The sequence below is a fragment of the Podarcis vaucheri genome, assembly GCF_965113315.1.
Source record: "Podarcis vaucheri genome assembly, chromosome: 11".
Lineage (NCBI taxonomy): Eukaryota > Metazoa > Chordata > Lepidosauria > Squamata > Lacertidae > Podarcis > Podarcis vaucheri.
The window spans coordinates 3537843-3564629 of record NC_138749.1 but is presented as its reverse complement, the minus strand read 5'-3'; the positions used below and the strand labels follow the sequence as shown (position 1 = coordinate 3564629).

At 48.5% G+C, this 26787-nt stretch overlaps 2 protein-coding genes and 1 long non-coding RNA gene across 6 annotated transcripts in view; 1 reads left to right on the top strand and 2 right to left on the bottom strand.

Moving 5' to 3' along the window:
* Nucleotides 1-15934, top strand: part of UBE2R2 (ubiquitin conjugating enzyme E2 R2) — a gene marked incomplete at its 5' end in the record, with an annotated part of 55421 nt that extends 39487 nt beyond the window's left edge. Inside the window, 4 exons of the mRNA XM_082242272.1 lie at nucleotides 7961-8047; nucleotides 9549-9646; nucleotides 10672-10806; nucleotides 12574-15934. Of these exons, the coding sequence (XP_082098398.1) occupies nucleotides 7961-8047; nucleotides 9549-9646; nucleotides 10672-10806; nucleotides 12574-12796 (543 nt within the window). The 3' untranslated portion in view covers nucleotides 12797-15934. The remainder of the gene's footprint in view (nucleotides 1-7960; nucleotides 8048-9548; nucleotides 9647-10671; nucleotides 10807-12573) is intronic.
* Nucleotides 13062-17210, bottom strand: LOC309514285. The gene is made up of 2 exons (XR_014211881.1): nucleotides 17055-17210; nucleotides 13062-16753 (listed from the first exon to the last, which is right to left on the bottom strand). It is a non-coding gene; the product is annotated as an uncharacterized lncRNA (long non-coding RNA).
* A 3570-nt stretch (nucleotides 17211-20780) lies between these two features.
* The window catches only part of UBAP2 (ubiquitin associated protein 2), a 78555-nt gene continuing 72548 nt past the window's right edge, over nucleotides 20781-26787 (bottom strand). For all 4 annotated transcript variants that reach the window (XM_082241822.1, XM_082241824.1, XM_082241823.1 and 1 more), the window contains 5 exons: nucleotides 25624-25723; nucleotides 24426-24533; nucleotides 23170-23237; nucleotides 21394-21585; nucleotides 20781-21135 (listed from right to left, as the gene is read on the bottom strand). In XM_082241822.1, the coding sequence (XP_082097948.1) occupies nucleotides 21040-21135; nucleotides 21394-21585; nucleotides 23170-23237; nucleotides 24426-24533; nucleotides 25624-25723 (564 nt within the window). In that variant the 3' untranslated portion in view covers nucleotides 20781-21039. The remainder of the gene's footprint in view (nucleotides 21136-21393; nucleotides 21586-23169; nucleotides 23238-24425; nucleotides 24534-25623; nucleotides 25724-26787) is intronic.

The window sequence follows — 26787 nt, the reverse complement described above, 5'->3', positions numbered from 1 at the left end:
CACCTGGAGTACTGTGTCCAGTTCTGGGCACCACAATTCAAGAAGGACACTGACAAACTGGAATGTGTCCAGAGGAGGGCAACCAAAATGGTCAAAGGCCTGGAAACGATGCCTTATGAGGAACGGCTAAGGGAGCTGGGCATGTTTTAGCCTGGGGAAGAGGAGGTTAAGGGGTGATATGATAGCCATGTTCAAATATATAAAAGGATGTCACATAGAGGAGGGAGAAAGGTTGTTTTCTGCTGCTCCAGAGAAGCGGACACGGAGCAATGGATCCAAACTACAAGAAAGAAGATTCCACCTAAACATTAGGAAGAACTTCCTGACAGTAAGAGCTGTTCGACAGTAGAATTTGCTGCCAAGGAGTGTGGTGGAGTCTCCTCCTTTGGAGGTCTTTAAGCAGAGGCTTGACAACCATATGTCAGGAGTGCTCTGATGGTGTTTCCTGCTTGGCAGGGGGTTGGACTCGATTGCCCTTGTGGTCTCTTCCAACTCTATGATTCTATGTTCAATTGCGGTTTTTTAACTTGGAAATCCAGTTTTCAAGTTGCACCTTTTGAACCATATGTCTGTGCTTCACCGAAAAGGCAGCAGCAGAGGAGCATGTGAGTTTCTCTTATTGCAAACAACTGGAAAAAATAGCATGGCCATAATTTTAGCACCCAAAACACCTGTGTTAGTGGATTTTTGCAATTCAAGAAGACCTTAGCAGTCTGCTAATAGTGTGAGTTTTTGTAAGGAGGGGCGAGGGAGAACCAAAGGCCAAATCTTCTGCTACCATTTGTTCATAGATTCTATACTTCCTAGTATAGAATATGTCCGTACAGTATTCATGTGTAGTGATGGCGCCTCTGCCTGCTGGGCGGGAGCTAATGTGGGTGTAGGTTTCAGGTTGCTTTGGTCTGTGCCAAGCAAAACATGCCTGAATTGTTAGTTCATTCCTCTTTTTACATGTTTATGCCTTTGAATAACACGAGGATGGAGCCGGTTGAACTGTATAGCACTTGGCACGTTCTCCTTTGTTTGTCTTTTTGGAACTGCCCTGTGAGGCTAGTCCTTATTCCCACATTACAAATTGGGAGCAGCAGAAGCAGAGGCGCATCTTGGCTCTCCAGGGGCGCTGACAGTTGGGAGTGGAAGGTGTCTTTCCTAGATGCAGGTAAACACTGGATCATCCTGATCACAAATATTTGGCGTGCTTCAGTTCTTATATAAAGAATTGTGAAAGAAATATACATACCTCTGCAGAGTATATTCCTAGTGCAAAAATACAACAAAAGGGGTGTTTCAGTCTATTCTTCAGAGTAATTCTTGGTTTGCATAATGGTAGGTGGTGTTTCGTGGTGTGGCATGCAGCCCACCGTGCTAATCGCTGCAAGGTGTGTGGTCTTGTGCCCTGCCTGCTCCTTTAAGAAGCCCAAGGCAGGAGGTGGTACCTCTGACCAAGTGATACCCGTCCCCCAACAGTGACCTTATTGCCTCCTCTAGTCTACAATTGAATTGCTTTTCCATTCTCTCTCTGCCAGCTCAAAATATATGTGGTGGCCCTCCATCAAAGTGGGCAGAGGTAGCGAGATGGGAGGGGAAATCCTTCCAATCTTATAATCTCCATCAGTTGCGTTTCACACCTGTCCAAGCCCAACCTGCTTTGGCAAACCTGTGCACAGCATTAGACAGCAGAATATATTTGCAGTGTCTCCCAAAGCAGGGCTGGGGAAACTCCCAAGCCCATGGGGCAAATATGGCCCCCATACTTCTCTGTCTGGCCCTTGGAACTCTCTGCAGACCACACCCCTCACCGTACCCTCCTTAAGTTCTTGTTTCTAGGCAGAATGTGTGCTTGTACGTGATAAACGTGTCTTGCTTGCCTGGACGGAGGGAGGTGTTTGTGTGTAGAAGCCTCTGGCTTCTATGTGCAGAGATTCACACCCACTCACTCCTGGCTCTGCCCCTGCCCACCACCTGGTGTGCAGGCCCTGGGAGATTTCTCGGGATGAAATGTGGACTGAGACAGGCTCCCCACCCCAAAAGATGCTCCTGAATCAGACGCGGAACTGCAGCTTCTTCCTAGAACTGTCTTGTTCTTCCTTCACTTCCTTGCTTTTTCCTTCTGAAAGTGTTGCTGCTGCTTCTCCGCTGAGTGTGGTGCAGCTCACTAGCCCACCCTAAGGTCCAGCTCCGCTTGGAACCAGGGTGAAAATTGCAGCAGTTGTTTTACTCTTCTGCTTCCTTCCCCTCCTCATTTTGTGGTGCTCAGGCCCTGCTGAAGGCGGACACTGGCAACCTGTGCTGACAAAGCAGCAGACAGCAAAACCTGCCTGGCAAGGGAAAGGATTGCTTCAGAACATGCAGCCTGCCTGTTGCCAAGGGAGGAGCTGTACTCTGCTTCATCACGTCTCTGCCATTTACAGAAAAGGGAAAAAAAACTGCTCCAGCACAAGCGGAGCCACGAGATTCTGCTTCTGGCTGCCAGAGTCTCAGCCCAAACACCACCTAGTGTGCAGAGATGGTGAATGATGAGCCAGCAGTGGCACTGGGCACGGTTCGTTTCAAGGCTGGCCATTGCCCCGTGACCCACTTTGCTGGCTTCTCATTGCAGCCTGGTGGCTGAATTGCAGCTGAGCTGTGATTTGAGCAGGATGTTGCCTTTCCATGTTGATAAGGACGTTTAATTTTAAAATAACATCCTCAGCACTTGAGAGCAAGGAGGTAGGCTTGCTCCAGGCCAGCTTCCGGTATCTGAGATTGCCTAACAGCTGAAATTCATCCTGCAAGCAGAGATCTCAGAGTGTCAAGGCAGACTTTGAAATAAAGACCTGGACTACCACCTGATTCTCCAGTTTTAGGTATGGAAAGGAAGGGTAGAGTAGGTAGAATGAAAAGCAAATGGGGGTAGCCAATTGTGCAATGTGGGTTGGCCGCCCCTAAGTATCATCCCCTAGAATATGCTGGCTCCTTTATTTTTAATTTCCTAATGGATGCTTAATGAGGAAGTACTTTGAGCTTCTAGGGATGCGGGTGGTGCTGTGGGATAAACCACGGAGCCTAGGACTTGCCAATCAGAAGGTTGGCGGTTCGAATCCCTGTGACAGGGTGAGCTCCCGTTGCTCGGTCCCTGCTCCTTCCAACCTAGCAGTTCTAAAGCACGTCAAAGTGCAAGTAGATAAATAGGTACCGCTCCGGTGGGAAGGTAAACGGCGTTTCCATGCGCTGCTCTGGTTTGCCCGAAGCAGCTTAGTCATGCTGGCCACATGACCCAGAAGCTGTACGCCGGCTCCCTTGGCCAATAAAGCGAGATGAGCGCCACAACCCCAGAGTCAGCCACTACTGGACCTAAGGGTCAGGGGTCCCTTTACCTTTACTTTGAGCTTGGTTCGGGAAGAGATAGTGTTAAGAAGAATTTTAAACAGTGTCCACATTGGGCCGTGAAATGCTAGGGTACTTGTGTCCCTGCATCTTGGCTGTGAACTAGTTCAGAATTCCCCACCATTCACACCTACCCTTCACTGGAGACCACAACTGGGGCAACAGGCTGTTATCAAAGCCTGATGCAAACCTCTTGCTTCAGAGGCTTTAGCAGTTATGTGGAGGGCTGAAGGGAACATACAGATCACCTTTCCAGCATCTGGCATTGCTCAGCTTTGCAGCCATTGCAAAAGGAGAATGCTTGGAGTTGTCTAGGTTGGCATGTAGAGATTTTCTACCTTTTCTTTCTCCTTTGCCAACTGTTTTAGTGTGTCCTGTTCACAACTTGCGGCTAATTGAACCTCTTTTTTAATATTTTGCTGACTCAGGAGACTGACAAAGAGTGAGAGCTCCAGAGCTTCATCAGCTGCCTGGCTGCCTCAAATGCACTGCCTGGGTGTGCCACAAGATGTGCGTGCATCCAGAAATGGCAGGTGTAAATGGCAGGAGACCCGATGAGTGTCCCTCCTATGGGTCAACTGCATTTGTAGGCATTATTTGTTTTGGGGTAAAAACTGGCACCATCAGGCTGCACCGGAATCTGTTCTTCACCCATCCCCATAAATGTCTGTCTGGAGAAGAGTTACCCTCTTTTTCTTCCTCCATGGAAAATGGGCTCACAATCCTGCACTGATTGTTACCTTAAGGTGGTAAAGAGGAGGAATTATTTCGTGGGAAGAAATTCCTGTGCATCTCCTGGAACCAGAATAGAAACCTCCAGCTCTGAGCTGTTGCCATGGAAACAATCTGGGAATGTCCTCCCACCCTCCTTTATTATTAATGGGGAATCTTCCCTGGTAAATGAAAGGAAACTCTCAAATTCAGATGCTTGTCAAAGCCGCTATGTCCTCAGCCAGCAGGGTCCAGCTGCTGCTGCTGCTGTTGCAAGTTCAGAGGGAATCCCACGGCTTATGCAATTGATGTCACGTTCCCAAGGCACCGCTGTGCTTAGTGCTGGAAAAGCCTATGTGGAGGGAGGAGGGGGCCTCCACCACAACACCATCGCCTGGCCTCACACTGCCCTTTTTGCAAGTGGAAACATGGGGTGCTTGTGCATTCCAGAAAGCTGTTTTCGTTTAGTCGTGTCCGACTCTTCGTGACCCCCTGGACCAGAGCACGCCAGGCCCTCCTGTCTTCCACTGCCTCCCGCAGTTTGGTCAGACTCATGTGTGTAGCTTCGAGAACACTGTCCAACCATCTCGTTATGGTACATTGATTCTAAAAAACGTATTTGATATGGTTTGAATATACTTCTCTGTGTTCCTTTTCTGTAATGTAATCGTTTCTGATCTTCCTAGCCACCCACACCCAATCTTCTAAATTGATATTTTGTGTGTGTGTGTGTGTGTGTGTGTGGTGGTTATGTAACATTTCTGAATGTGAGGTCATGTGGGTGTCTTCTGAGATGAAAGAAGCAGCTCTTTGCTCAGTTTCTAACTGGCTTGAGAGACTGCAAATGTGAAACCAACTATTGGCTGCTGCCATGCCTTCTAGGGACCTGAGGATTTCCCCCAGCAAAGATATATCAGCCCCGCAGCTTGCTCTGGAGCTCTGCCGGAACGCTAATGTGCAAGCATGTTCCTGCCAGGCTGGTGTGACCATTAGCAGCACCCCTGGGTGCCCCGGGGAGAGCTAGGGATGCCCTAGACAGCGAAGTGGACGAAGAATCCCTTGCTTGCATAAACAGCTGCTTGATCAGGACTCTTCTCCTCAAAATAGCCTTCAGCTGTACACTGCCTGCTGACTTCACCCATCGATTACATCACCCTGCTGTTGCTCTTTTACTCACAAGTCGCTCTGAACCGCCTCCGCTGAAAAACATGTTGGTGGTTCTATTATTATCACCATCATCGATTTATTAATTGCATTCTAAGCATCCGTCTCAAGGCAAATGGCACATGAGATAATTAGAAACAGTTTAAAACACAAAAGCATGGCATGCATTTAAAACGAGACGTGACATCTGTGGTGAGTTTTTGTCACCTGCAAACCGTCCCATGGAGAGTGCTGTCCGAGGGAGTGTCTCTGCTTCTGTGGCTCTTCAGACGGGGCCACAGATGTGCCATTGCTGGCTGGTGTTCTGTTTACATATAACCCCCAGTTTAAAACAGCTGTGCTGGCTGCCAGTTCATTTCCAGCCCCAAGTCAAGGTGCTCATGTTCGTGTTGAGAGCTGTAAACGGCTTAGGCCCCAAATACCTGAAAAAGCACCTCCTTACCTACAGACCCTCTCGGGTGCTGAGATCAGCAGAGGGGACCCTCTTGGGAGTTCCTCTGCCCTCAGAGGCTCAGGGAGGTGGCAGCCCAGGAGAAGACATTTCTCTGTGGCTGTCCCTGCGCTGGGGAGCGCCCTCCCTACGAGGTGCAGCTGACACCTTCCTTGTATAGCTCCCTTGCTCTTGACACTTGAGGTCTGTGCTTTTAGGAGCCATCTTATTTTTGTGACTGTGAGTTGTTTCAAACTGTTCGCAATATCATGTGTTAATGTTGTGCCCACCTTGGTAGCTTTGGGTGAATCACCGCCATCATCACACGCACCCATCCTATTTGCCCATCTTCTGGTTCAATAAAAGGAGGTCATCTATTGGGGGGCCTGGATGAGTTGGCTTCTGGTGCTGGTCATTGTGGACAGGATGGTGCTGGAGGGGTTGGTGGCCTGTCTCTGCATGAGGCGTTGCCTCCCTCCCTGTGTTCTTCAACTGTCCTTTTAAGAAAGTGACCATCTGCTTGTTTTCAAGTGCATCGGGCTGAAATGCTCACTCCAAATCACAATCTGCCACTTTTGGGGTTGGAAACTCCTTCAGCTATAAATATCAAAGCCATGTTCACCTATGTTATTTCTAAACACACACACATCTTTTGTTTTTTAATCTTCATGCAGTCGCCTAGTTGCTGCTACCACTTCCTGAGCCAGGCCTGCTGGAGGGTTTTCCTTGCCTGCTAGAGCCGCTGGTGTGTTCCTAGGAGACGTGAGAGTTCTCCCGTCATGCAAACCTACTTCAGGCAAAAGCCAAGGGGAATCCTGTTCTCAGAGAATTGGCCATGCTGCTGTTGCGCTAACCCTTTTAAACATTTCTGTAGTGGCCTTTTCTGGTGAATTCTGTCCACCTTGTCATTTGCCTTTTTTCTTAGTTGTGCATTTAAAAAGCTGTGCATGGGAGGTGCATTAACTCAGCTGGGGGCAGCTGCTGAATGAGAAGTCTGTGTTAGCACATAGACCTTCCAGAAGCCATTAATAACCTGGAGCTGGCGCCTGCCCTGTGGAACGCCCTCCCAGCAGATGTCAAGGCAATAAACAACTATTTTACTTTTAAAAGACAACTGAAGGCGGGACTGTTTAGGGAAGTTTTTAATGTCTGACGCTGTATTGTTTTTAATATTTGAGCTGCCCAGAGTGGCTGGGGAAACCCAGCCAGATGGGCGGGGTATAAGCAATAAAATATTTATTTATTTATTGGTCAGAACTGGAGTTGGTCTCACTAGATTTGGTTATGCCACGTGGTGCCACTTTGAAACACCAGCTGTTGCGTATAAAGGTGTTGCTTGAAGCTGCACTAAACTGCTAGGTTCACAGATTACCAGTACTGTACTTCAAACGTCTCCAAAACTATCTGCATTGGGCCACAGTAGTTTTCTAATATTATAATGCTTTTAAAAGTTATGAAATGTCATTGCTATATCCCTGGACTCACACAAAGCTTAGTTTCCCTGGTCTTGCCCAGAAATTTATTATTTATCATATATTACATTGTTATGTTCTGCCTTTCCTCCAAGGCACTTGAGATGGCACACAAGGCTATATATACCCCATTTCCTCCTTGAATAATCACTACCATTTATTCTAACCTAAGGCCAACCTGTGAACTTTGTGTCTGAACTTTGTACCCAGGTTTCCATAGTCCAAGTCTGCCTATATTTTTTTAGGATGTTGTGTATGACTTCTAAAATCTTATGTTGGGATACAGTTTCCCTGCTTCTTGAGGCTCCGTTATCTAATAATTGGAGGTTTCCCACATTTTTCATGGATGCAGTAATAGTGGACTTTGTTAGGGCTTGGACTAGACAAGCTGTTCCTTTTTCGACATTCAAGTTCAAGTTTTTAGTCCATGCATTTACAACTTATTCCAGCTCTTCACCCCTTGAGCTCTGCGGCTTGCCCCTTTCCCCCTCTTCCTGTGATTCTTACTTTCTAATTCCAACTCTGCAAAATATTTCTGTAGCCACTACTCCTATGCCTTCTCTTGCTTGCAAACGTCTTGTGGTTGTCAATTCATTCTTACCGTAAAGCTCCCCCTTCCAACATGGTCAGCTGCCTTCTCTCTTGTTGCCCACCATCCCCAGGCGAGGTCCTCACTCCCACGACACTCAGTCTGTCCAGCTCCAAACTCAGCGTCACCAAATGTGGAGGTAGTGGAACAGCGTGGGTGTGAATTTTTTGCTGCTGCTCTGCTGAGCTTAGCAAGTGTTTAAATTTGGGGTTTTGTTCTCTGTTCCAGGCGCATATTAAATTTCCTATGGACTACCCATATTCACCACCTACCTTCAGATTCCTGACCAAAATGTGGCATCCCAACATTTATGAGGTAGGTGTCTTTCGTGGTGTCAACATTTCAACTGCTGTGGCCTCCTTCCGTACCAGGGCATTGAAACCTCCCTTTTCTCCTCCTTTCTCTTTCTCTCCGTCATTGTCTTCTCTCCCCACCTCCCCATATTTAATCCTTCTTCACCGCCATGAAGATAAATGGGACTATCTGGAGCACTTGAAGCGAGAAAGAGACTGAAATCCAAGCGGTAGCCTTGCCTGGTCCTTTTCTCCTCCATGACACACTTGGCTCTTGCTCCTGCTGCAACAGCTTCCTCTTCTCTCTCCTGCAAAAGCAGGATTAGGGGTTGGCTGTTTCTTTGTCTCCATCCATTCTGCTGTCCTGGGCTTCTTAACCTGTGTGCTCTCTGATGGGTTGGCCCGTCAGAAGGACCTACACTGGATGTGTGAACTTAGCCTTAAGGTCCGAGAGGCCAAACACTCTCCCCTTGTGGACTTGCATGTTTAACCTTGTCTCTAGCCTCTTTAAGAAGGGCAACCTCCCAGCTGCTCTGCATCTCCCCAACAAGTCTTGTATTTCTTGCTTCCATTCCCTATAGCAGGGGATATGGCAGAGCCTCTGGGTTTTGCTCTTTTTAAAGGGGTGTTCATCTGCAGAGCCAGAATGGCAGAATTAAACTCTTCTTTAATATCAGGTTTGCCAGCTGGCCTCTAGTATCTCTCTCACCTCCTTTTATTGGAGCAAAAGGGTTTTTTCTGTTTAGGCAGGAAACTCCTAAATCAGGAAGTGCGGATGGCAACTTTATTCCCTTTTTTCGGAGAGCTCTGGCTCCCCCTTCTGGAATACTGTGGTTTTGGAACACTGCTTAAAGAAATAAATGTATATTTTTACAAGGGGTTGTAGGAAGCACTTTGAGGAGAGTTGCTTAAGCAGTGGTTAATATTTTGTATTCTTAAGGTTGGAAGTGTATATTTTCTTGGTGGCTAACATTTGAAAGTGCACCCTTCCCTCTAGTGAAAAAGGTTCAGTTCAGGACATAACCAGATAAGTAGAGGTGTGTATGTGTGGTCGAGGGTTTTCTGTATTACTGTGGGCCACTCTGTATTAGGGCTGGGCGATATCTGGTTTTCAGCATTGTGATACATCACCAGCTAAACATCACATTAGACCACAATGTCTGAAATAAGGATGGAGCACTGGCTTCATGGTTTTTCCCGTATCACGATTTCTGCAAGCTCTTGTCATTTGCTGTCCCCTGCAGGAGGCAGGGGAGAGTTGAGCAGGCAGAATTAACCGGCTGTAGAAATTGAGAGAAGTAATGGCTGGCTTCACGGTTTCCCCCTCATTGTGGTTTTTGCATAGCATACACACATACGCATCGTGATTCGCGATATATTGCCAGGTCAAAAATATGCAACCAATATCACAATATGGACTGGACTGTATCGATATATTGCTCAGCCCTGCTCCGTATACTCTGCAGAAGGTGTTTTGTCCGTTGCATCAGCTGACCTCCTGTGTGTGTATTCTCTTTTGGTAGAATGGAGATGTATGTATTTCAATCCTTCACCCACCTGTAGATGACCCTCAAAGTGGAGAGCTGCCATCTGAAAGGTGGAACCCAACCCAGAATGTCAGGTAAGGCCCTTCAGAGAGAGGATTCTGTACCAATGCACAACTCAGTTCTGGAGCTGGGGGTCCTCCTTCTCTAGTGACATTACGCTTTCCAACCTGCAAATAAGAAGTGTTGGGTACCACCAGATAACTGTTTATGGATTGTCCACGTGATGCTCCTCAGATGTTCTGGACCCCGACTCTCATCCTCCCTGCCTGTTGGCTGTGCTGGCTGAGGGCTGATGGGAGCTGTAGTCTAGCAGCAGCTGGGGGGGCATCGTGTTGGCTTTGCTTCTTCAAACCCTGAACCCCAGATCTGCAGCAGACACTTGGGTTCCATCTTTTTTTATTATTCATTCATTTATTTATTATCTTTTAAGCATGAGCTGTGGTCACACACAAGTCCAGAAGCTCATGGGGGGTTTAGTGTGGCAGTGGTGGCTGTTATTATTTATTGTGAGGCTCACGAGAGAGCTGACAGGGTCGTGCACCAGCAGAATAGTAAAGCAAAGCATCGGGTCTGAGGAACCAGGCATCTGTGTCCTGGGTGCAGAGATTTTCAGTACCTCATTGCTGTGTAAGAACTCCTGCCAGCACCCCACAAAGAAGTTCAGCTGTAGTCTCCATGGAAGATTGCTTTGCCTGTCCTGAACGTACAAAAATAGTGGTTGGGGTTAAGGCTGCAAGCTTCAAATTGGGGATGAGCCCCCAAGATGTTGTGAGATGCCCATCAATCTCAAGGCAAAGTGACCAGGTGGCCAGAGGTGATGGGGATTGCAGCCCAACAATACCTAAAGGGCCCTTGCTTTAAATGGCAGGCTAGAATCCACTTGATCCCTGCCAGTGAGAAATTCCCCTCCCGTGTGGTTGCTCTGTGACAAAAGCTGTTCAGAATCACAACCTGCTGTTCATCCTTGCAGGTGCAGACTTGCCCAATGCTGTGGCCCTGATTCTTTCTTTCTTTCTTCCTTCTTCTTCCCCTTCCCCTTCACCATCTTCTTCTTCTTCTTCTTCCTTCTCCTCCTCCTCCTCCTCATGCTTTTTCCCAGGACTATCCTACTGAGCGTCATCTCTTTGCTTAATGAGCCCAACACCTTCTCTCCGGCGAACGTTGATGCTTCAGTCATGTTCAGGAAATGGAGGGACAGCAAAGGCAAAGACAAAGAATATGCTGAGATCATTCGGTAAGCCAAGCAGAACCCGGCTCTCACTCCGGCTGGGTGGGATATCCCAACGGGGGCGGTCGGCTCTCCTTTCTGGGGCCAAACCTTGAGGAATGTGTGAGAAGAGCAAAGCCCCCTCCTGGTCCAGACCATTGGCCTCAGCAATATTTTAGAGGCCTTTCCCACCTCTGCTGTGTGGGAGCATGAACTGCTCTGGTCCCTCTCCCAGCAGCCTGGCCTGGGAGCCAGATTTTCATTTGGGGTGTTTGTGGCCTCACATGCCCCTCCTCTCCCTCTCTTACCGGTGTGCCCCTCCTCCTTCCACATGGCCGTTCTGTGTGACACCTCTGCCTTTTCGCTTGCAGTTTCCCCTCCTTGCTGGACGCGGAACTCCCAGAGAGTCGCAGTGCACCTAAACCTAAAAGGGGAAGCTGTTCCTCTTTTTTGTCTCCATCTCTGGCTGCTACGTCCAGGCGAGCCAGTGGGACTGTGCTGGCACCAGGCAAATGGACAAGAGCATTAACACGCTTTCTGTGTTCTGTGAACAGATTCAGAGGCCTCTTAAATCTCACCACCATCAGACCAAAACAATTCCCTAAGGAAAAACAAAGATATCGGAGCAGTGGGTGGAGATCCTGTGTGCCTCCAGCTTTTGCTGGTCCCCAATCTGTGGTCCAGGATGATGGCAGTTGTACTCCAGCAACAGCTGGGGACGGGACGGGACACAGATCCCTTAGCCCTGCTATAGAAGCTTCCTTACACAGGCAGAGTTTGGAGGCAGTAGCCAGGGATCCTGTGACAATACCAGCAAAGCCTGACCTGCTGTGCCCCAGAACTATTGTCTGACTCAGTGGCCACTGTTTTTTCCTGTACGCCGACCTTGCGGTTCAGGAGACGGCCAGCCACAGAAGGGAGAGGGGCTGTCAGGTATGTCTGGTGCTCTCAAAATGTGGCACAGATTTGCACAGGTTCTTCACACAGCACATAGTTATGGAGGCAGTGATGGCCACCAAATTGGATGGATAATAATAATAATAATAATAATAATAATAATAATAATAATTTATATGCCCATCTGGCTGAGTTTCCCCAGCCACTCTGGGCGGCTTCCAATCGAGTGTTAAAAACAATACAGCATTAAATATTAAAAACTTTCCTAAACAGCCTTCGGATGTCTTCTAAAAGTCTGGTAGTTGTTGTTCTCTTTGACATCTGGTGGGAGGGCATTCCACAGGGCGGGTGCCACTACCGAGAAGGCCCTCTGCCTGCTTCCCTGTAACCTCACTTCCTGCAGTGAGGGAACTGCCAGAAGGCCCTCGGCGCTGGACCTCAGTGTCCAGGCTGAACGATGGGGGTGGAGATGCTCCTTCAGGTATACAGGAGATTAGACAAAATCGCTGAGCCCTATTGATGGCTACTAGCCACAGTGGCTATGCTGCAGTAGGAGGCAGCTTCTGAACACCAGTTGCTGGAAATCACAGAAGAGGAGAGGGCTGCTTTTGGGCTTGAATCTTGCTTGTTGGCTTCCCATTGGCATCTGGTTGGCCCACTGTGAAAACAGAGGCTGGATTAGATGGGCCATTGGCCTGATCCAGGAGGCTCTGCTTAAATTCTTACCTTCTGCCCTGCAACCAGGCGAAGGGGGCTCCTAGTTCTGCCCAGGGCCAACTGAGTGAATGTGCATTTGGGGTGCACACAGCGAAGGCCTGGTGGAGACACGGTTGCCTGCCATGGCCGCCTGGTGGGCAGTCCTAACTGTGTGGCACCTTCCTTTCTCCCGCCTCCCAGGAAACAAGTCCAGGCCACCAAGGCGGAAGCGGAAAAGGACGGGGTGAAGGTTCCTACCACGCTGGCGGAATATTGCATCAAAACTAAAGTGCCTTCCAGTGACAACAGCTCAGATTTGCTTTATGACGACTTGTACGACGATGACATTGACGACGAGGATGAGGAAGAGGAGGAGGACGCCGATTGTTACGACGACGATGATTCTGGCAACGAGGAGTCGTGACCTGCTCCCTCCGGCCCCCGCCCCGCTCCGCCTGCTGTGCCAGAGGGGGCGAGGAGCAGCGGTAACCTAGTGACAGTTCAGCAAAAAAATTACATATATACATGGGGGGGGGGGATACCAACCAAGCCCGCGCCTCCTGCTTTCTCCTGTTGTATGGATCTCGGTCTTTCCCGCCACCCCTTCCTGTTCTGTTTGGAAGGAAGCCCCTCTGCAGAACATCACCATTCTTGCATTCTTCCCCGCCCCCCGTCACTTGTGTTCTGGGTTTTTGTTTTTCTCTCGAGGAAAGGAAGAAAGCGATGCTCTTTCCGCACACACCCCCTTCTCACTCTCCCCGCCGCCTTTTCCAGGAGCATTCACAACCTGACTCAAAACAGGTTTGCTCTGTCTTTAGGATCTTGAATTAAACAGTCTTTGATCAAGATGTTTAATGTATTTAACGCCGGAGACTGTGGGGGGCTTCTCCCCACGAGCTGCATTTAAACAGGGACAAGTACAAATGCAACTCTGCTGCAGAGCACTTCCCGAGGTTTCGCTGCTGCTCCGTTGACGATGACCGCGTGCGCACTTGTTTAGCCTTGTGGTGGTGGTTTTTCTCTCCTCTCTCCCCCCCCTTTCTAAGGTGTTGGGCAGAGAGCCTAAGCTCCATTGTACTGAGCTTGACAAGATTTGGTGCTGAAAGGTCCAGTATTCCATTTCAGTTCTGCTAAGTGCGTGTGGGGATGGGGACAGACGGGTGGTTGGGGGGAAGGATCTGCTCCCCCTCCCCACCCAGAGATTTGGGGTGGGGAGAGGGTGGTGGTTGTCTTGTGATATGAACCTTCCAATAAACACTTCAAAACTCTTTGTATTCTTGTCCCACTGAGCCCTTTTAGTTGCTGGTCTTCCGTAGGGGATAAATGCTGACAGCTGTGGCCCCTCCGAATGCAGACCCCAGCAGCCTCTTAGTTCTGGGCAAAGGTAGTTGAAACGCTGTGGCCTGCCACTTTCCTGCAGGGGCCCCAGCCCTGGCAAGCGCTCTCTGAGCCCCAGCTGGGGCAGGATGCCGAAGGATCCTTGGGTGAAGGTGGCATTCACAATGCTATGAAGGCAGATGGGTGCCTGTCATGCTGTCTAGGGGAGAGCGTTCTTGCCAGGTGATGGGGGGCTGGGCCTTGGCAGGGACAGTCCTTGGGTCTGGGGTGGGGGATTCCCTGAGGGGTTCCAGGCTCCCAGATCAGACTCTCAAAGGCAGATTCTAGTTGCTCAACCTTGGTTGTCTTAAAAGATACCAGAGGCCGTAGACACACCTTGTATTAAATGTCTGGATGAGCCAGTATGAGTTAGACACATGCAAACATTCCCTTTGCTGCATGATGGCATTCGGAGCGGAGAGATGATGTTGCTGTGGAGAATTGTGTCAGCCTCGCCTGCTGCCTTCGATGCTTGTCCTGAAATCCGGCCACCATCCTGGGACTGTTCACAGTTCAGACAACAACAGTGTTCCAGTGGAGAAAGTTAGCTGCTCACAGCCTTGGGGATTAATGAGGGCTTCATGACCACTTCCTGCAACAGTGGTGGGTTCAGTAGACAAGGATTGGCTGTATGGTAGCTTCTGTGGTGCTCCTGTGACATATTTCTGCTAGGCCTTGAATTTACCGAGGAAAGGGAAGCTCTGTTATGAGAGACGACCGCAAGAAGAGAGGTAGAAACCAAGTGGTCCCCCCATCATGGCCGTTTCCTCTGCCCCTATTCCAGCTCAGCTTGCCTCTTGAATGTTGGGGTCCCTGCTGTGAATGTTCTGGTTCTACAGGAAAGGGAGCAAGCCAGTTCCATCTGAGGTGGTCTGATGAGTTACCCCAGGTATTCACCATGACCCCACTGCCGGGACTTTAGGGGGGGTGTGATCCTGCTTTATAGCTCGCCATTCTGGGAGGCCTTGTGGACTGAATAGTGCCCCACATGCACCTTTCGTGGTGGCCCAGCACCCAGCAGATAACTTGTTGGTTCCTCTGCACGGGCAGCTCATCTTTCAGTCTCCTGCTGCCTGGGGCGAGGATCTGTGCTTTTTCTAACTCCGTTGCAGCTGTGATCAGAGGGTGGCCGACTGCATTAGCTGTTGGTGCTGCTGTGGAGTTCATATGTGGGGACTTGAGCGAAGCCAGAGAGATGGGAAGAGGACATGATCCTGGGCACAGTTGGCGTGTAAGCAGAGGAACTGAAATGCATAGCCCTTCCAACTAGCCATAAGACAATCCGGAGTGTGTTTGTGTGTATGCTTTGGAGGACGTGTGTGTGTGTGTGTGTGTGTGTGTGTGTGTGTGTAGATGGGCACTGCAAGTACAGCCACCAATTCTCCCAACAGGGCAGCCAATGAAAGTTACCCTTTTTTGTTCAAATTCAGGCTTGTGGGTGGCCCCTTGTCCTGAGTTGGGCGATGAGAGGAAGGAGTGGATTGTCGCTCTGGCTCAATCTGAAATGCGGATACTGCGTCTTTCAGCTATTTCTCTCTTGTACTTTGACCGTTTTCACTGTATGCTCTCCAGTGACTTGTATTCTCAAGCTTGGTGGTGTGAGATGCATTGTTATACCTCTGCCCTCCCCTCGCCGTAACACTTTTTTTGTGGGGTGGGGAGCACCTGTTTCTGGGAGTTTGTGCTCTCCTCTTTGCTTGGCCAGGCAGACTCTCCCCAACCCATCATGACGTCACTGCCTGCTGACTTGCTGGCTTCCTTGTTCTTGAGATCCAACCAACCCACCGAAATGCAACTATCAAGCTACTTAAAGAGATTGAGGACAAATGTTTACTGGAGCCAGCGGTCGGTCGCCTGGTTCTCTCCTACCCCACCCGTGTCTGCGTTTACATTTCCAACTCAGAAACCAATTCAGATGCAGTTCTTAAATCCTTCTGAAACCAGCAGGGAGCACTAGAATTCTATCTTGATATGTTCTTTTTTTCAGTGCTAAAATCCTGGATGTTTTTCTTCCTCCCTCTCCCTCTCGCCCACTTTGGTTGATGCAACTTACCAGACCAGATTTAACTAATGCATATTTTTCTTTTTGTGTTTTGTCTCCCTTTCCTTTGGTAATTTAGTTTTGTTTTTTTTCTGCACATCTGTCTACTAATAAAATGTGAAATAAAGTACACCTCTATTGTTAGTTCCCTCTTCGAAAGCCACCTTTATTAGTTAACACAGGCTTACGTGTTTCACATGAGGCGAGACCTCCTGTAATCTCCCCCCCCTGGCCCCCACTCCATTTGCTTCTCCAACTGCTTTGCAAAAGTGATCGCCTGGAAACAGCCAGAATGTGGCCTTCCCTGTGACAAAAGACGAGAGCCCTCTCTCTAGTGGCTCCTATTGTCATTACAGATGTGTCTCACTAGGAGTGGAGAGGTCTCTTCTGTGCATGTTCAGCCATGTGTTTTCCCTGCATGCCTTTCTAAAACACAAACTAAGGTGTGGTGTATATGAAGCACTTCTCTGCTCATACTTGCACGGGGCTACACACAAGGAAGCTTCTCTCATTTAACCCCTTTTTTGCTTCCCCCCTGCCCACAGATGTTGCATTCTGAACCCACCTGGAGTTTGCATGTTGATGGAGTGGGTACCAAGTGATGGGGTAGCAGCAGTGCGTACTAGCTCGTGCCATAATAGTACAGTACTCTTCAAATGTATTTTTCCCCCTCTCCGAAGGTGGGTGTTGCCTTCATGAGAAAATGGGTAAGAGCAAACCCAGGAGCTTGCTCCATCCCCCCAGCTCGTGGCCTGCAGGGTAGCATCGGTTTCAGAAATCTGCAGAACAGCCAACACACAAATATAAGCCAGAATCCTCTCTGAACTCAAGAAGGCATTCCCTGAGTGTTTCAGGGCCTTGCCCCTTAACTGATGTGGAAATCGAGGCAATCAAACCACCTGCCATGTGCGCCATAACCACAACAGGAAAAATAGGCAAAGGGTAGGGGCTATTGGGAAACTTCTACAGTGGTGCCTCGCAAGACGAAAAGAATCCATTCTGTGATTCTCTTCGTCTAGCGGTTTTTTCGTCTTGCGAAGCAAGCCCATTGACGGATTAGCGCTATTAGCGGCTTATCTGCTGATCAGATCAGCTGATAAGCGGCTTAGCGGCTTAGAAAAAGGGGGGAAGGAAAAAAAACCAGCAGGAACTCGCAAGACATTGTCGTCTTGCGAAGCAAGTCCATAGGAAATTCGTTTTGTGAAGCACCTCCAAAACGGAAAACTCTTTCGTCTAGCGAGGCATTCGTCTTGCGGGACACCACTGTACTTAGGAAGCAATGTTTCAGTGCCATGAAGGTTATAGCAGGATATTAGGAGAAGTCACACCAGGATAGCTCATGCTTTCAATTTTTTTGCCATTTCAGAAGGAACAGTCTCTCTACTGACCCCCTATAGGAATTGTAATAAAACCTCTTCATGTTCTTCAGGTATTTTTCTAAAATTAAAGGAATAGATGTGGATAGCTAAGTTTCTTCACTGATCTTTTAAAGAAATCTTTGAGAATGGCCCATCTGTCAAGAGAACATGCTCATGCGGTTAGGTCCAGTATTATAACCCTCTACTTCCCTTAACCACAAAAATGGCAAGCCTTCAAGTAGATTCTATGGGCCTTTGGCTAAGAATCCCTGCATCTTTACTGGCAGCTACTCCAAGATACTTGAAATAGAGCTTCCTTTTCCATAGAGACAACCTGGCCTGCTAATTGGTATAGTTGTATGGAAGCCTGTAGGCCAGTGGTGTCCAAACTTTTTTCAAAGAGGGCCAGATTTGATGGAAGTGAAGGGCCGTGGAGATTTTACCCCAGGAAATAAACTTCCACAGGGGTCAAATTAAACTGACCGGCGGGCCAGATTAGGTCCCCGAAATGGACTTTGGACTTGCCTGCTATAGGCTTCTGTTGCAAACCTCTCCTCTGCAATAGATCCCATCTAGGGTTTTCCTGTGTGCATCCTGTTTATAGTCGTTAGCTTACCGGGGATAGCTCAATTGGCAGAGTGTGAGACTCAGGGTTGTGGGTTTGAGTCCCACATGGGGCAAAATATTCTTGCATTGCAGGGGGTTGGACTAGATGACCCTTGTGGCCCCTTCCAACTCTACCATTCTATGATATAATTCTACTGCATGAATGATCCGTTTTATGCCTTTGCAACCTAGTAATGCATGTGCCTTGCTTTTGGAAATGTGGTTTGTAGCCCAGGAGTCCGCAACACCTGCTGCTGTGATTACACCATTGCAGAGGGTTCTGGCTATGCTGCCTTTCTCTTGACCCAGGAGATAAAAGTTCTGATTTTGCCCAACAGTTGCTTTCTCTGTGACAGCAGAAAAAGAGATCCTAGGGCACTGATCCTACCTTTTCCTTTTATTCAGGTGCAAAGTGAAAGAAATGTGTTTTCTTAAAAGTACCACCTAAACTTACCACTGAGGTATTGACCAATTATGTAGGGTAAACGGCATACATCTTAACATAGCACATTTAAATACTAATTTATTATGGCATAAGCTTGTGGGAGGCAGAACCTACATCATGAGATGGATTAAAGGGGTCTCGTGCGCTTTGATAAGAGCATCTCCAGGGTTAATACTACTGTAAACCAAAATTATGGAATAAAATGCAGGTAAAAGAGGAACTTGGGAAAGTGATGGCTCATAAGGTAAACGTCCTATGCAGGATAATTTTCCCACACAAGGCACCAGTAGGCTGCTATTTGAAATCCTTATTCTGGTTACATAAATTCAGGCGGATCTGCCCATAAATTATTACTTAAATTGAAAATGTGCCTAAATAGAAATTTGCTATCTTATGTTCCGAGAAAGGCAGAGATTGCATCTAGTACAGTATGGAAAAACTTCTTTTGTGTAACAGTGCGTTTACAAAAACGAATGGCTGCACTTTAGGGAATTAAAGATGGCATTAGTGGGTTAAAATTCTAAACAGAAGTTAGCTGAAACGGTTTCAGTAGATTTCAGTACTGAAGTGTGACCATTAGTGGATCCATGTACAGAAGGCAGGTCAGACAGCACACGTGTCAGAAAGAATGCGAAGGAAGCCCGATTTCTTTCCTCTTGAGAATAAATTGTACAAATAAAAGCTATGTAAATTTCCTCATTTTAGGACTGCAGATGTCTCCATTTACCAGCATGATTTTGCACCCAAGACATAGGTAAGAGGGAGCCTTATGCTGGGGAAGAAGTGACGGGCCTAATCTATAATGAGTGAGGAACTGGTGACCCAGAGACTGGATGCAACCCCATGGGGCCTTGCCCTCATGTTATTTAGGTTTGACAGCAGTTTTCTATTGACCCCCACACCACCCCCAGTAGCATATGTTCAAGCCTAATTCCAGCAAAGGGGGTGGGTGTGTCATTGTTGAGCATCTGAAAGCACTTTGCAATGCATTTTGTAAAATAAAAGCTAGAGTTTGGTGCTTTAGTTCACAGCTGGTTAAGAACGCAAGCTTTCTTAACATAAAACTTCCTTCTCTACTTGCTTCATACCTGCAAAACAGGAATAAAAGAAACCCTCTTTGGCAGGGTAAGGAACCTGCAGCCTGCTAGATGTTACTGAATTTCAGCACCCATCGTCCCAGACTGTTGAATCTGTCTTGACTGAGGGGATCAGAAGCCCGACATCTGCAGGGCCACTGGTTCCACATGCCTAGCAGAGGGATGCATGCATTCTCCAGAACTGGATCCTTCCCGGAGGTGGAGGAATAGCTGGACTTCATCTCTAGTTAAAAGGACTGGGCAGCCAAGTAATGGGAAAGACCTCTGTGTACAAGAGTAGACTGGTGGGCTGGATGGGTTAATAGCCATACCTGCTATGAAGGAAGATACAGCAACCTAAAGGCAACAAGAGGGAACTTGGGTGTGATAAAAAATTAAGTGCATTTTAATGTTCCTTACCCTTCCTTGCTCAAAGGTTCCATAGTATTTTGATACCCAGACAGCGAAAGTAGGATAAACACCCAATGTGCCCATTTTGAGCTACACTAGAGCCTTACTTGGTGGGTCCAGAGTTCAATTTGTTGCCTCTCCAGACATTTAGGACTATAACTCTGATCTGGTGCCACACTGGCAACCCAGGATGAAAAACTGCTAAAGATTAAAACCACCAGGAGTCTTGTGGCACCTTGATGACTTAATAGGATGCCAAGAGTGTCATGGTTCTCTCTTGCTCTTAAGAACTGCTAAGGGTAATGGTGGGAGGGGAAGACTTTTGACAACTGATGCTGCAAACACTACTTACACGCTCAGAACTTTTATTAGGTGGAGTTCAGGCCAATAAAAAATGAAATTTCTAAAACATTCACTTGTGTTGGTGTAGGACAGGAAGAATGAGGCGTCTTCCCACAAACACCCCTCTGATCTCCCTGCCCCCACTCCCAAAATTGAGGGGCAGGAGGAGACATCACTGGTTTCTTGTCAAGCCAGTTCAGGTTTGTGGCATGAAGCCAAAGGCCAAGTTACAAAACACAATTATTTCGCACCTTCTTATTTACAGAACAGCTACACTGCTGTGCCCAATTGGCAGACATAAAGTTCTGGGATGTGATGGAGAGTCCGTATGCGCTGGCTGCAAAAACGAACAGTGGCGGAGACAGCACTGTAGCTTTTGTGTTTTAAAAACTCAATTGAAAGGGGTGATGCTGCAACCTGCAATGGGACTTCTTGTGAATGTTAAATCCTTGTGCTGGCAGGAAGGGAAGGAGGGCGGCTCCTTGTAATCTTCAGAAAGCAAGATGTCAGGTACGAAGCTAGGAGGAGACAAAACCCAGCACCTGGTTCTTCCTGTGAGTCTGACGAACTCGCCTGAGCTAAGACCTGCTTTTGAATCAAGCCTCTGGTTCCAAAATGTAAAAAAGGAAAGAAAATGGCACACTGTGTCCTTTGAAAATGTAAAAAAATCCTCAGAAAAATACAAAAAGTTCAGAGAAAGGGTAAGTGTTGTGTCCAAGCTACCTCTAAGGAAATAAACAGGCTTCAAAAAATGCAGAAACCACCATTAGGCTCTATTACATTTACAAATACATACATAAATATATTACATACAACAGCAAATCATAAAGGAAGCAGGTAAGGAGTCGCGCGCACAAGGAAGGGGGTGTGGATCTGCCCTGCCTGGGCTGAGCGCTTGGTTGCCTTGTCTCAAGCCCACCCCCCTTCCTAGCGGATTGTCTCCTGGCAGGTGTGGGAGTCCGAGAAGTGGGAGTCTTCCCTCCCTCCTCCTCCTCCTCCTCCTGTGTTGGGTTAATTTGTCCAGTATGGAGACGTTCCATAGGCGGTTTTGGTAGCCTGAGACTTCTGCTGCAGGGCGCTTGGTGGATTGCGTTGACCAGATCCACCCTGGAAAGAGAGAAGGGGAGGGGAAGTTGGGCGGGTCAGAGGGGGCTCTGGCTTTGACCACCTTTTCCCCATCATCCCTCGGGGCTGCACTCCGTGCTGGGCAAGCGTAGTTACGCTTGTGCAACGGGACACCCTCTTTTTCTCTCCCCCATCCCTCAAAATTAATCTGCTGCCGAGTTATTTCCCCAATCTTGTGCTTCTCTTCTCAGGTGCCTCTCAGGGTGATATGACTGCATTTCTGCCCCCAGGGCAACTCACCTGCCCGTCCTGCTGAAGGTGGTGGTGCAGCATCTGGGAATGAGGCTGCTGATGGGCAGGCAAGATGTGCAGGAAGGGAGCCGGAGCGTAGCCGGGGGCAGCACCAGGGTTCAGGGGCCCTGCAGAGCCCAGGGCTGACGGAAGGCTGAAGGGGGGCGGAGTGCCGGCATGGAATACCTGCTTGTCAAAAGTCTGCACAAGAAGGAAATAAGGGCACTTTGACACACAGAAAGGGAACTCTCTCCGAACCCTTATTACAGAACCAGTATCTGCAACCAGAGATCTAACCAGGTCTAAACCACAGAGCCTGGGACTTGCCGATCAGAAGGTCGGCGGTTCGAATCCCTGCGATGGGGTGAGCTCCTGTTGCTTGGTCCCAGCTCCTGCCAACCTAGCAGTTCGAAAGCACACCAGTGCAAGTAGATAAACAGGTACCGCTCCGGCGGGAAGGTAAATGGCGTTTCCGTGCACTGCTCTGGTTCACCAGAAGCGGCTTAGTCATGCTGCCCACATGACCCGGAACTGGCTCCCTCGGCCAGGAAAGCGAGTTGAGCGCCACAACCCCAGAGTCATTTGTGACTGGACCTAACGGCCAGGGGTACCTTTACCTTTACCTATCTGCAACCAGAGTTTTGATTTGAAGGCGGTTTGGAACAACTAGGGCTCCGCTTCAGAAATGTTCCACTGGCAAGGCTCAGTTGAGGGCAGATACAGCCAGGGAAGGGGGGCAATCTCAGGTTCAGGAACTGAAAAGGCTTCTATGGGGGAAACCAGCTCATGTATGCTGCCAGTGGGGAAACAAAAAAATGGTGCTATACAATGCCCCCTCCACAATTACCGCGTCAATCATTTGATGAGCACAGTAAGTAATAATGCCTCTTTCCCCACTCTGGTTGGAGATTTTTTAAAAAGAGAATAATTAAATCTCTATACTATATCCTTCATCCTAGAATTACAGTGCAGTTTTTAATATAAAAATACATAACATAGTAACAAATGAAAACAATACCCTCCAAGTACCCAGTTTTTAAAAAGCCTGTTTTTGCCTGGCGGCTAACGATTTGCAATGAAGGCGCCATGGAAAAGGCCCTTTCCCGCGTTGCCACCTTGTGGAGGAGGCGCATGGAAAGATCTGTAGAGACCAGCTGGAGGAAGGAGGCGTGCACAAACAGACCCAGAAGGCTGGCCAAGGGTGCATGCAGTCCTCACTCTTAAAAAAGGTTAACCACCTCTGGGCTAGAGCAACATTCAAAGCAACTTGGTCTGTGGACGGAGGCCTCCCCTTTGATGTGCCTGGTGATGGACATTCTTATTTGTCCAATTTAGGAACGTGACTCCAGTCACCTTGATCATGGTTTTATCTGTTATGCTGAATTGTACCCCTATGCTGATTCTGCTTTATTTCTGTAGAATTGTGTATATGCACAATCATTTCTCTGCACATGGAGCTTGAAAGGGGCCATCAAGAGTTGTCACTATCAGATCCCACATGTGTTGAGCACAGAAACATGGGCAAGGGTGTAACTGTGGGATCAGTGTTTTTGTCTGGGGGTGGGGTGGGCAGATGAGCTGCTCAGACAGAGCCCCAGATGTTTTCAAGAGAAAGAAGTCAGCTCTGCCTCAGCATTGACTCCCACCAAGGTCTCTGTGCAGAAGCACCTAAAGAGAGCCAAAAGATGACCCACCAACAGGGATGTCAAAATGCCAACGGCTGGGAGAGTCAAAAGAAGCAGAACCCCAGGCACAAAAATGGCTGGACACATGGCAGTTCCTCACCTGAGTCTTATTGTAGACTGAACCACTAATATCAGGCACACCTGTGTTACTTGAGGTCACAGAAACACCTGAGGAGGGGGGGTGGAGGGAGGGAAGGAAAAGAGAGAACAATGAGTTACCAAAACTGTCAAAGGCAATGGGATTTCTCAAGCCTCACAGCTGATGTCGGTGGCGGACTTTGGGCTCTCAAGCATTGCGGTGCCCTGTGCAATGTGAAAATTTGCAAACACGCTCCGTTCTACAGCATAGTTGTGGCGTCCCCTGCAGTTTGTACTGCCCAAAAACTGTCTCTGGTGATATTCACCCTTCTTTGGAGCACTGAGCTCGGTTCTTCCTCCCAAACCCCAGAAGGATCTGCTGCTCTTTCAAGCTGCAATTAAAATATATGTTGACAGACTCATGGAAGGCAGCTGCTAGCTGTGGCAGCAAAATGCAACTGCCAAGATGGGAGGCAAGACTTGTTTCATGAGGGGAGGAGAGAATCCACACGTGGACTGAGCCCTCCAAACCACTGGCAAAGGATGACACGGTTTTGCATAAAGTTTGCATGTGCCCTGTCATGTGCATATTTGTGTCTTCTGCAGGAGGAGAGGAGGGTAAAATAAAATGTCAGTGGCCATGCACGTAATAAAATGTCTCTCAGCAGCCATGGACAGGAGCACACAATGGCCATTCAGCTCCCACGTCCTGCTTGCAGGGGGTGGGAGTAGTCTTCCTCAACCCTTTGTTCTGGCCAGGCATGCTGAGGTTTGTTTAATCTTGCAACACTTAGTTGAGAAAAGATAAAGTGCATCTCTTCCGCCTGGAACTGGAGAAAGCTCTCTGAATGGGAACTACAAAACAATGCCTACATGTAATTATTTCAAAAACTAAGACTGTAATTACAAATAGGTAGCCGTGTTGGTCTGCCATAGTCAAAAAAATTCCTTCCAGTAGCACCTTAAAGACCAACTAAGTTAGTTCTTGGTATGAGCTTTCATGTGCATGTAAGACTGTAAGTCATTCAAAGGGCTTCCCCCAGTGGCCGACTATCGAAATTTCAGTGAGAGGTGAAGCCAAAAGATGCTAGTCTTTCAACAGAGCCGATTTAAAGTTTCTGCAATCAGGCTCCCTCTACAGCTTGACAAACGGTGGCTGCAGATGACAGCTGATGGGGGAGCCTGATGGAAAATTAAGTAATGTGCGTAAAAATCCCTGCTCTGGGTCTTCTGATGCAACAGAGGGAGAGAAGGCACCTACATCAACGGCTACATTACCTTTTCCTGGTCCACTGCCAGAGGATTTGTTTTGTGCTTGCGCCGACCCAGCGTATCCCCCTTTGCTGTAATCTCCAGCTGCCGTCCCCTGCGTCAGGTCATCATAGCCTGGAGGAAAACACAAGAAGTGGGATGTGTTGATTCCTGGCAGGACCACATCTGTGCCTAAAGTACAATCACATCTTGTGCAGGCGTTGCTTTCTGGTGGCTCTGAGATAAGCCAAGCCTTAGGTAAAGGTAAAAGGACCCCTGACCATTAGGTCCAGTCGTGGCCGACTCTGGGGTTGCGGCGCTTATTTCGCTTTACTGGCCGAGGGAGCTGGCATACAGCTTCTGGGTCATGTGGCCAGCATGACTAAGCCGCTTCTGGCGAACCAGAGCAGCGCACGGAAACACCGTTTACCTTCCCGCTGGAGCGGTACCTATTTATCTCCTTGCACTTTGATGTACTTTCGAACTGCTAGGTTGGCAGAAGCAGGGACCGAGCAACAGGAGCTCACCCCGTCGTGGGGATTTGAACTGCTGACCATCTGATCGGCAAGTCCTAGGCTCTGTGGTTTAACCCACAGCGCCACCCGCGTCCCTCAGCCAAGCCTTAATCTGCCTCTACAGCCCAGGATGCTACCGCTGACTTGAATGGAATAGTGGTCTTGGTTTCAAAAGGCTTCCCATGAGCAGAGATGACTTCCCCACTTACACCACACGTCTCCGCCATCTTTCAATGGCTTGGAACTACAACTCCCATCAGTCCCATCTGGTGTGGCCAACGGTCAGGGAGGATGGGAGCTGAAGTTCAAAATATCTGGAAGATACTGGGTTGTGGGGAACTGTGAGGGACTTGGAGCCAAGCATTTCTGAGCTGGAAAAATAAAGAAGCCTTCCCTCCAAATGCCTAAATAAGGAACTCTGGTTTCGTAGAAGCCTCCTGCCTCCCTTCACCCCACACTATGCTTTCAAGAGCAGCAGGGCATCACAACAAACTCTTATGGGGCTCCTTCCCACCAACTTCATGGAGTTTTTATAGAAGTCTCCAAAGTCTTGCATCCCAGAGGGGGGTGGGAGCGGCAGCATCTCATTCCGGGGGGTCCTCTCCCCATAACTAAGAGAAGCAGCATTAGAAAGAGACAGCAAGTCCAGTTGCTGTTTTGTGCCTGCTCTGCACATTCCAGAGAACTGACAGCCTATGCTCCCCTGTTACCTGCTCCGTAGCTGTGCTGACCGTAGCCGGTCGCCTGCTGGAAGGGTGTCGTGGCCGTGTTCAAGCTGACACTATGCTGCTTGGCCGACGCTGGCGGGACCTGGAAGAAGGCAGATAAAGGAGTCAAGTGGCGGCAGCTGAAAGCCTTGACTGCCACCTGGTGGGCATGTCAAAGAGGCACCTCTATTTTCAAGGGGCCGTGCAGCTTGGCTAAGGAACAGGGAGCAGGAGAGCTCACCACAGGCAGGAAAGCAGAGAACACATGGGAGGAGACCAAGTGCCCAGCCGGCAGCTCCCAACTGCACTGGACCCTCAGGTTATGTACCTCTCTGGATACGTAATATTCGAGTTGCGAAAGCAGCAAACCCGGAAGATTTTTCCGCAAGCCCAGAAGCGCACTGCGCACAATGTGCATGCGCAGAAGCACTCTATCGCGCTGTGTGTGCATGCAGAAGTGGCACCTCTGGTTACGGATTTTTCAGGGTGTGCACGGACCCCCGGAATGAATTAAATTCGTATCCAGAGGGTCCACTGTATGCCTAAAGGGCACTGAGCTAAGGAGCAGCACAGGTAAGAGCTGTTCAACTGTGAAACAGTCTCCCTTGGAAGGTGGTGGACTCTCCTTTCTTGGAGGTTTCAAAGCAGAGGTTAGATGGCCATCTGCTTTAGCCGAGATCCTTGCATTGCAGCAGGTTGGACTAGAGGACACTTAGAATCACTGAGTTTTAGTGCTGGAAAAGGACCCCATGAAGTATCACCAATGTCTGTTTGATCTGATCTCTGTGCTGACATGCTTTGCTAACCAGTTTGCAACAGGGAAAGAACACACAAGGTGGGTGCACTAATCTTTCTGGATCCGACTCGGAAATATATTTGGCCTGATAAATGGTGTGAACCGTTATCATGGTGGTAGTATGGAGCTTGATGTCTCCCCACCCAAACCCTAAGAATTAAAATCAAGAGCTTGTTGGAGATTCTGCAAGATCCACCCTTTTTTTTCTCCTGGACCTAGTAACATCCAGCAAAAGTTATTATTCCCACCTTCGGTTCCACCTTCCCACCGCAAATAAAACTGACGTAGCATTTTATGCACCTGGGTTGATGTGCTTTCTTAATCTGTGTCCTGACAAATATAAGGTACCTAATCTGGAGTGCACAAAATCC